General features: G+C 39.5%; 1 protein-coding gene across 2 annotated transcripts in view; it reads right to left on the reverse strand.

Annotated features, from left to right (window-relative positions):
- The window catches only part of ELP2 (elongator acetyltransferase complex subunit 2), a 38,349-nt gene extending 29,051 nt beyond the window's left edge, over positions 1–9,298 (reverse strand). For both annotated transcript variants that reach the window (XM_041408148.1, XM_041408147.1), the window contains exons 1-5: positions 9,146–9,298; positions 8,972–9,050; positions 7,202–7,287; positions 5,252–5,402; positions 3,963–4,040 (exon numbers count right to left, since the gene is read on the reverse strand). In XM_041408148.1, the coding sequence (XP_041264082.1) occupies positions 3,963–4,040; positions 5,252–5,402; positions 7,202–7,287; positions 8,972–9,050; positions 9,146–9,277 (526 nt within the window). In that variant the 5' untranslated portion in view covers positions 9,278–9,298. The remainder of the gene's footprint in view (positions 1–3,962; positions 4,041–5,251; positions 5,403–7,201; positions 7,288–8,971; positions 9,051–9,145) is intronic.
- Positions 9,299–10,053: the final 755 nt, after the last annotated feature.

Here is a 10,053-nt window from a genome sequence, read left to right on the forward strand (position 1 = left end):
AACTGCAAATAATATCTATAAATATTTAAGATGCTAAAAGAAGTAGCTTGCCTCAAGCTCATACATCTGTAGGAAGTATTAGTGTTTTTAATTAATTATATTTTATTGATAATAGGCATTTGCTCTAAATACAGAAGAAGGAAAGAACAAAACAAGATGACTCAGAACTAAGGCAATTCAAGTTCCTAAATCAAATAAGATAGGTTTAGATGGAGTAAGCATAATTATTATACAGCAAATAAAAAGACCAGAATGGGAAGACAGATCACCACTACCTGTACCCAAGAATACGAACACAATGAATTGTTTTTCACTCAAGACTGCTCAAGTCTTGAGTAGTAGTTGATTTCCACTGGCTAACCTAAAAAGTGCACAAACCCTGTAAGTCTATTGAATCAAACCAGAGAAAGTTATGTCTGAGGGGGATAAAAAAAGAGAAGTTAGGCAGTGTATTAGTTCCTCTCTACAACAGAAGAGGATGAGGAAAAATAGTTAATGCTTACTCTACTCTTCTTTTTTTTATGTCATAAGGAGTAACTCATTTTTACATCATAGTTACTGCTAGGGACTGAAACAGTAAAAGCAAATAAATTTAGTATACAACTATGAAGAAATAAGTTACAAGTTAAGGGCTAGACATTTGCATTTCTCAAGTCTGGATAGAAAACCAGATACTAAATTTCACTAAAATCACCTACTTTAAAAAAAAAAGCCTCCATGACATCCCTTCATATAGATAATTTTATCTTTACTATGGATAGATCAAAAATCAACTTGAATATTCATAGTATGTTTATTCTCTATACTAATCTTCTACTTGTACCAAATCTGTGCCTAGTTATCCACTGTTCTTGTGCTTCTCAGTCACATTCCATATTCTTACAGCTCCATCATTTGCTTCCTCTCTCCAACCTCTAAGCCAAAATTCACCTCCAACTCTTCCTCTCTTTAACAGGTCTAAAAAAAAACCTGCTTTGGATTGAAGATGATGAGCTGCTTTGAATGGAGACCTGCTCATCAGGTCTACAGAAACTGGGCAGGAGTGACATTTTCTTCCATAAAACACAATCAATGGATGTTCTTGAAGACAATATCATCCTTTCCTGAGAAACACATTTTATGAGCCATTACTATAATTACATATTTATTCAACAGAATGAAATTTTAATTAAGAAAACCAAAGAGAGAATTATGATTTAGTTGCTGTTGCAGACAAATGCAAATACTTTCACTCAAAAAGTTCTATCAAGAAATATATATAAATGGCAAAAACAGACTAGTATATAGTTTTTCCCATAAATGCTTTGTGATATTAGAATTTGGATCTGACTAAGATAAAATTCCTGCACAGGAAAAAAGAAAAGTAAGTCTGATAAGCAGAGCTTTTCCAAGTTTACTTGCCCTGTTTTTTTCACCTGTTGCAATTCAGTTCTGAGGAGACAATTATTTACTGTCAGAGGCCACGCTACATCATGACAATTATCTAAGTCATAGGAAGAATGAGATTATATGACAAATAGCTGATGAAGATTTGTAAAAAATAAATCCTATTGCCAGCATTTTAGAAGCAGAGTTTATGCAGGCACTGTAAGGAAAAAAGCAAACAAGGAACCAAAACTGCAAAAAGCTCTTCTTCAAGGCTAAACAGCAAATGTACAGAATCTCCTTAACAAAGAGGCTGCCAGAGAAGTGTTTAAGCTGCATTCCAGCTGCAAATGACTGGACAGGTTTTTATAAGCAGTCTATCAGATTTCCCTATTTGACTTCTTGACAAAATGGTTCCATTTATTTTTTTTAATAATTTATTTTCAAGGACAATCAGTTAAAATCCTAGGCATCAGGAACATCTGAAAGTTAAAGCATCCATTGCATATGCATCAATTTTCAATGCAAGCCTCTAATTTCTTTTCTTGCTGAAATTAGAGGTTAGTGTAAATGCTTCAGGAAATGCAGTTTATGATTTTCAGAAAATTAATTCTGTATTTAGTTCCTGACTTAAGAAATGCAGATTGTTCTCAAGAGAATAGCTTCTCTGAATCTCTGTGCAGCTGACAACTTAGCCTTCGTAAAGACTTCTGAGCAACTCCTAAATTTACCATAATCATTTTTCCCTGAAGATCATTAAAATTCCAAATTGCCATTAGAGATTAATGTTTCTGACAAATGATCAGCAGTGATTTTTAATAATATATTTTAAGCTCCTTTTTTTAGATTTCAGAATTAACATACTCCTCAGCTATATGGACTACTATGTCAGGTTTAGGGAGAAAACACTGGCTATGCTTTATTAAAAGCTCCTTTAGAGATTTCTACAGGAAACATTTATATGCATTTACAGTTCAAAATCTAAACTGTTTCTTTGCCATTTTAGCAGCAGAGGTCATCTGTATTGGAACTGGAACAAAAAAAGCAAATACCTAGAATTGTTGTTTAAATTCCACACAAAATGAAATTTTTGTGCAAATTGAAACTAATTTCAGTTCTTGAGAAAAATAAAGAACACTTTTTCAGTTTATGAGCACTGTACTGCTTTGATAACTGATCTGAATTGGGATGGAAAGAGTTCATAATAAGGGATTGTCCTGCTCTCAATGTAACTTTAAGCAACACTGGTTTTGGGGACTCTCGAAAACCAAATCCTTGCTATTCCACCATTCAAAGAAGCTTCAAACATTGCATGTAATTTGAGTTTCAGAAACACTTAGTTTTAAGAACTACTACGACAATTTTAAGTTATGGTGCTTTCAGAATATATGGTTACTTCTCTTATATACAACACAATTTTGACATTAAACAGAAGCACTGCTCTAGAGTGTTACAGTGAGAATTTCTACCCTGTACAGTGTCATAAATGAAGATACAATATACTGTTTTATAATCTGAATGTCATACTCATAGGCACCACAGGTACTTCACTTCTAAAGAATATTCACACTTGCAGTAAAGACTTTAATTCACCCTCAAGCCTTTTAACTTCACCTCAACAAGCACATGTTAGTGTATTAACAGGAAATGAGAGAGAGAGAGGTCTAAATGTTCTTTAATGGTGCAGATGCTGCTTTTGGTATCAAACATCCTCTGAAAACAGACACTGGCACTTCCAAATGGGACAACACATCTTGATAGAGCTTTCTTTGCTCCCAGAATTATCAAAGCCAAAGAATAAAGTATGCTTGTAAGCATATAATCAAAACAACACATCAGTATGGAATGCATGCAGCAAAGAGCTGAACATTCCACATACACTATGAAAATGTAGCACTTTTTCAGTTGGGAGTGCCTCACAGGCCTCCATCCAGGTGAAAGACTAATGATACTTAAACACAAATTTAATTCAACACACACATGTATCTCGCTTGAGGATACATCTGCTTTATTAAAAAAAGCTTCTACCTATTCACAGAAAAAGAATATGTCTGTGGCAGCCTACAAAGCCTAACATTTCTATTAGCAGAAACCTACATAAACCATACTGAACAGTCGGGTTAAAGTAGATCAGCATCTGAAATTTTTTCTCATTAAAGACTGAACAAGTAGATGATAAATACTGCTTGGGAACCCATGGTTTTCAATGCAGGTCTTCAGATTTTTTCTGAATTTTGCCCTTCAATTCAAGAACAAACATGTGCAGCAGCATTGCAAGGAGCAGGTGGAACTAACAGCATCATCCTATCCCATTCATTTCCAGCATTGTTACACCGGTTTAAAGCTTTCCATCTCAAGAGTTCAACTAAACAACTCCATCTGAATGCTATTTCGAAGACATTGTAATCAGCCTTTGTTTTTAATTACTGAGAAGAGTTCAAAGAAAATCTTTAGATACAAGAATCAACTTAAGCAGATTTCATAGAAAACAAAAACTGTGGCACACAGGTCTGGAGTCAGTCAAATGAAAATCTGTTTGGGGGATTTCTTAGATTTTTCTTCCTGCATTGATATTCAAGATGTGCAGCTTTACTTACCATCGCTGCCAGGCAAGAAGGATAAGCAGACATCCATAACAAATCCATTTCCAAACTGCAGAATTTCAATGCATTTAGCTGGAAAACAGGAACAGACAGTGTTCATCTCATTGACTGTAACTATTACAATTACACTGTCATTTTCTTCTATATTATATAGTTTAAATTTCCCATCCATTTTTATTTTAAGAAGCTGAAAAAAATCTACATTTTTCCAGAAGCCTAAACAATATCATCATCTTCTGTGAGGCCATAAAAATTCATCCAGTTAGCTGAGTTAGAAAATAATACTGAGTGTTTAATCTATACAGCTTCACTGTGGTAACACACCAGAAGCAATAAATATTACAAAGTATGTCCTGTGGCAACAGCATTCATAACACAGGAAGATAAAACTGAATCCATTTTCTACAACAGCAGCTAGAGAGACGAGGAAAACCTGCAAACATCCCTGAGATCCTGGAAATTGTTAAACTAGTAATTGCTAAACTAGTAAATAAACAGGAAGACAGCAGAAAAAAACCTGTCTACAGCAGAAGAATTAGTCCCTCTATCACTGTAACCCACACCAGCAAGACAAAATGGAAAAGATGAGACTTCATGGGGCTCTTTGGGAGCACCAAAAATGCCTTCCAGAATATGGGACTGTAGATTCACAACTCCCACCTTTTTCATGTAGGCAAGGCAATACAAAATCTTCAAATACACCAGAAAAGGAAGACAGTAGCTAAAGAAATGCAGTCACTATAACTCAACCAGCAAAGAACACCTTAAATCTCAAATATCTACCCAATTTATTTCTTAAGTGTTTTAGAATGTGTTTTCTTGTATTTCCATGCAAGAGCCGAGTTCAACAGAAGGTCAAGATCCCATTATCCCAAATTTCATTGGACTCAAGCCAATAGGAAAAAACAAGTGACTAGTTAAACCTCACCTTTCTAATGCCAGCATTAATCATTTTACTACGTAATTCTACTTCACACATGCATACAGCTAGTCTGCCTCCACATTACAGAGCAAAACAATGGTTCAGATAATCATAATCTGAATACATATTATTAAAAAAAAGTAAATTCAGGCCACCCATCCCTGATGAAACAAAGATAAATCATTCTGCAACAAATCTGACCCAAGGCTTTCCAAGAGTAATACAGTGCTTTGAGGTACTAAAGTCTGAAGACAAATCAATGTTGTTGCATTACAAGATGTTAGTATGTAATACCTAAAGGATAAGTGTTCACCATTCTTATTTAGCCAGTATGTTATCCCTAACATTAAAAAAACGTTACCTTCTGAACCATGCCGAGACCAGATTCTCACAGTAGAGTCAGAGGCTGCAGAAGCTATTAGCAGATTTAAATCAGGTTCATCTGACTGGTAGACAGCATCCACAGCAAAAACAGCTTCCGTGTGGCCTTTGAGAGGAGTGTTTTTCACAAGCTGAACACGAGAAAATTTTACAAAATTTTAAATTCCAGAAACTTATGTGAGAGAGCTTTTAAAGCCACTTTAGGAAGAAAAGAAACTTAACACTGAAAATGAGTTCTATACCTGCAATGGGAGAGTGCCTGCCAAGGTATGCTTAAGCTAGAGCATATTCCAGGAAACCCAGGGAATGGACAGAGCAGCAATGAATTTTAACTTAGTAAGATTTTGCTCAAAGCTGAACAGAATTAATGTTCCTGTGTACACTATACCCTTACCATACTATAACCTTGCCCTTCCTTGAGGGAAGTTAGAAACAGTATAGAAGTTAGGAAGAGCAGTTTTCCTTCCTTTTTCTCCTTCTCTTGTCCCTCACCCTAAGGAACATCTCACAAAAGTTTGGAGAATCTTAGTAAAGGAGACAGAGCAGAGAACACAATGGAATAAGCAGCAGATACAACAGCTCTAGCAGCAATGTTTAAAGTGTTCTCACAAACCAAAACAGCTTTTCACTCCTTCAAAATGCCAAATTGAAAAACAAAACCACTAAATTTAGACAACGAATACAGGTGATTCAATTTGCAATCTGTTCCTCATAAACACAAAGATCAAAGTGAGAAGCTTTTAATTTTGCAACCAGCAGTCATCCAGCATTTATTCAGATTTTATCATAGACAGACTTGACATCTCTTTCCAAAATACAGCCTGGTAGGCCTCAGTGAGAATTTTTGATTGGTTGAATACAGAACTTTGTTTTTAAGAATTTACACTAGTCTAGAACTCCCATTAAAATGTGCATATTTAGCCACATTCTTTTGAAATTATTGCCATATGGCTGTGCACCACATCAGCAGAAAAAGTTTATTAAAAAGTCTGTAAGTTAACTTAAATAAATGCATGAACAGTTACAATGGATCAGGACGAGAAAAAATTTATTTCTGAGAACTTTCCCCCATCAAAGGTTAATTTCCCCCTACTATGCATTCTCAGGCATTTTAAAATGCCAAGTCTAATAACCTAATAATTTGAGGCAGATGATGAAATGGGTTACCTACACAACCGTTCACAATCCAGTGCTTAATAAGCAAGATATTAAAAGCTAGATAATAAAGTTGTTTATTTCATCAAAATTTCAGGTCATTCAGAAGGCTCTTTCACACAACATGGAATCTCTTGCCTTACATTTTACATTACAAATAATTAATTAGCATGTCTCCTTACTTTTCTCCATTTCTCTGAAAAAAGCCAATTGTTCCACAGATTTTTTTTATTTTCATTTTTGTTAAACATCTACTCCAACTTATATATCATCCTGGTAAGACTATCTATATACAAACCCCACACTGTTGTGAAGATTGACCAGAAATCACTAGAAATGGACATAAGGAAACAAAGAAGAAGGGTACAGAAAATGCCAGCTCAGAATGGGCCTCACAGTTTGAAGGTTTTAAGGTGGTTTAAAGAAAACTGCCATGTGAGATCAGAAAGTTGATGAGTTAAGAACCGACAAACGGGGTCTTTCAGACACCTAAGCAAATCCACTCAATGACTGATGGGTTTGTTAATTTCTTTACCAAAGCTGATTTGAAAAAGATAAACCAGAGAAAAGAGGAAACAACATTTATAGCAATACATAGCAAGACAGAGTACCAACAATTTCAAGGATATACACACTGGGTTAAATTAAAAAAAAAAACAAAAACAGTCAAAGTGAAACAAATAGTATGAACCAGAAATACAAACACAACAGATAATTTGTGATATGTGAGAAACTAGCGCAGAGGGAGATTTGAAAAGAGGTTATCCCTGCTTACCTGATTATTCCACGTTACTGTATCGTTCCATTCCCAAAGAATAAGTTGTTTATCAGATCCACCAGAAATTAACTCTGTTTCAGAAGCTAAAAAATATGCTTTGGTCAATTCAGTGTATACTTAACTTTGTAACAGCAACATAAGCAGTTCTGCTGGTTACTACTCAAGGAATATCACTGGTAACTAAAGCTTCCACCAAAATAAAGTATGGTTAATAGGAGCTGCACTGTGCAGAACAGGTTAAGAGCAAAGATATTCCCTAAGAAAATACAAAGAGAAAATTGACAGGACTATTTAAAGTTCTGTGTGAAAGTGGTAAAAATACCGTTCCAGAAGACTCTCAAGTCCAACAGTGTAAATTTTTGGGGTTTTGTTTGGTCTTTTTGGAAGATAGGAGAATAAAGCAAGAGAATTTAAATAGAATTCAAAGCTTCACAAGAAAATTTAATTCCCAAGTTCCCTGAAAATAACTTCTTTTAATAATTTTTAAGAAGAATATGTTTCAGTGCAACCCGTTGAAAGAACGGCAGTTTATATCACTATTAAAAACTAATGTTTGCACCTCAGTACTCCTCAAAAAAAGGAAGCAGCACATTACATTAACAGTCTAATCAACAATCACATTTATCTTCTTCAGTGAGTTTCCATAAATGCCTAAGGGCAAGAATACATGCCTAAGAAAAGCCTGCACTAAACAATGTTAAATCCTGGAATTACTATCCAGCAAAAGCATCATAAATGTCTCAAACATTGCTATCTATCTAAAGAGTCTTCTTCTTGAGCACATAACCTCGATGCAACTTCAGAGCTTCATACTCAGAGATTGCTGAAAAGGCATTGCAAATCAGTTTACAAAGTCAGAACATGCAAAACTCCAAACCTTACTGAAGAGATTGGCAGAAGAACAAGTAGCACACAAGCCATGGACCTGTGTGAGCTGCCAGAGCCCCAGGCAAACATTCTCCTGGGCTGCCCCTGGCTGTGGGGCCAGGTGCAGAGATCCCCTCACCATGCAGCTCACCGGGGTTTGGCAGCTCACATTCCTGCAGACCTGTCTGTTAACATGAGACCACACCTGGAGTACTGTGTCCAGTTCTGAGCCTCTCAATTCAGGAAGGGCACTAATGTGCTGGAGCAGGTCCAGAGATGGGCAATAGAGCTGATAAGGCTCTGGAGCATGCATCTTATGAGTGGCCGAGGGAGCTGGGCATTTTTAGCCTGGAGAAGAGGAGGCTCAGGGCAGACCTTATCATTCCCTACAACCATCTGAAAGGAGGGAATAGCCAGGTGGGGGTCGATCTCCTCTCCCAGCTAGCAAGTGACAGGATGAGAGACCATAGTCTTAAGCTGCACCAGGGGAGGTATAGGCCGGACATCAGGGAAAATTTCTTCACATCAAGGGTGCTTAGACATTGGAATGGGCTGCCCAGGGAGGTGGTGGAGTCACTGTCCCTGCAGGTATTTAAGGAAAGATGGAGTAGCACTTAGTGCCATGGTCTAGTTGACACGATGGCTGTTGGGCCATAGGTTGAGCTCAATGATCTTCAAGATATTTTCTAAACTAATTGACTGTGTGAAAATCCTGCCTGGGAAACTAGGCTTAGGGCGAAAGGATGCACTGCAAGGCTCGCAGGTCCCTATTTCCTTGAGTGTACAGCGCAGCCCCGCTGCTGCCGAGCCTCCCCCGCCTGCTCTGCCCCGCCAGGGCAGCAGCGCCCGCGCCCCGAGGGGAACCGGCCCCGGCCCCGGCGCCACCGCCGCGCTACTCACCGCGGTCCCGCCGGCGGACCCAGCACACGCAGTTCACCCTGCCGGCGTGGCCGCGGAGGGCGGCGACTGCCCGCCTCACCTGCGGGACAGACAGACATCACCGAGCGTCAGGGGCTGGACCCGGTCCTGGTCCTGGTCCTGGCCCCGGCCCCACCCCAGACCGCATCAACTCACCGCCGGGTCGTAGAGGATGACATCGTGGCTGCTGCCGAAGGCGAAGAGGCCACCGCGGCCCCAGGCCACGGCGCCGCCGCCCGCCCGGTTGGCGCAGCAGGCGATGTGACAGAGCGACACGGGCGCCGCCATCTTGGCGGCCGCCGCCGCGTGCGCGACCCCGCGCGGCTCCCCTGGCAACGACCCCGCGCGGGGCGGGGCCTGAGGGCGCCGCCGGGCGGGGGCGGGGTCGCTTTCTTTGAGGTGTTCGGTGGGGTTTTTTGCCTCTCTTGCAGCTTTTGCCGAGACCTGAAGGGTTTCAAAAGTTTAAAACTTTTCTGCTTGCTGGCTCCTGTGAAGAAATTCCTCCTAATGCCCAGCCGAAGTGTGCCTCGGTGCAGCTTAGGGCTGTGTCCTCCCATCCTGTCGCTGGGTGTCTGGGAGAATAAAGCGGCCCCCACCTGGCCATAATCTCGCTTCAGGCAGTTACAGGGATCGATAAGGTCATCCCTGAGCCTCCTTTTCTAAAGCGAAACAACCCCAGCCCCTCAGCCACTTCCCGTAGGAATTACCCTCTGGACCCTTCACCCGTGGATTCCACCCTGAGTTGCGAGAGAGCTGAGTATCAAGACGTGGTGTCGCTGATGCCCATTCCTGGGCTGCTCCCATCACCTGTGAAAAAGGTGGTACCACCTCCTGATAAAGAATCATGCTCAAATTAAGTCTCTGACATCGGGATGTGTTTAATATTACCGTGTATGACGTCCCCAAACTTACTGTTGTGGAAAGCACGAGAATTTGCAACTGAGCAATGGGCAGGCTCAACCAGCTTGATCTGAATATGTCTGAATACCTCTGCTTTTCAGGGGAGGAAGAAAAGATGAGAACAGAGCAATTAGTGAATTCCATCTGTTACATTTTTATTTTTT

Source organism: Onychostruthus taczanowskii, unplaced genomic scaffold, assembly GCF_017590055.1.
Source record: "Onychostruthus taczanowskii isolate IOZ18803 unplaced genomic scaffold, ASM1759005v1 scaffold29, whole genome shotgun sequence".
Lineage (NCBI taxonomy): Eukaryota > Metazoa > Chordata > Aves > Passeriformes > Passeridae > Onychostruthus > Onychostruthus taczanowskii.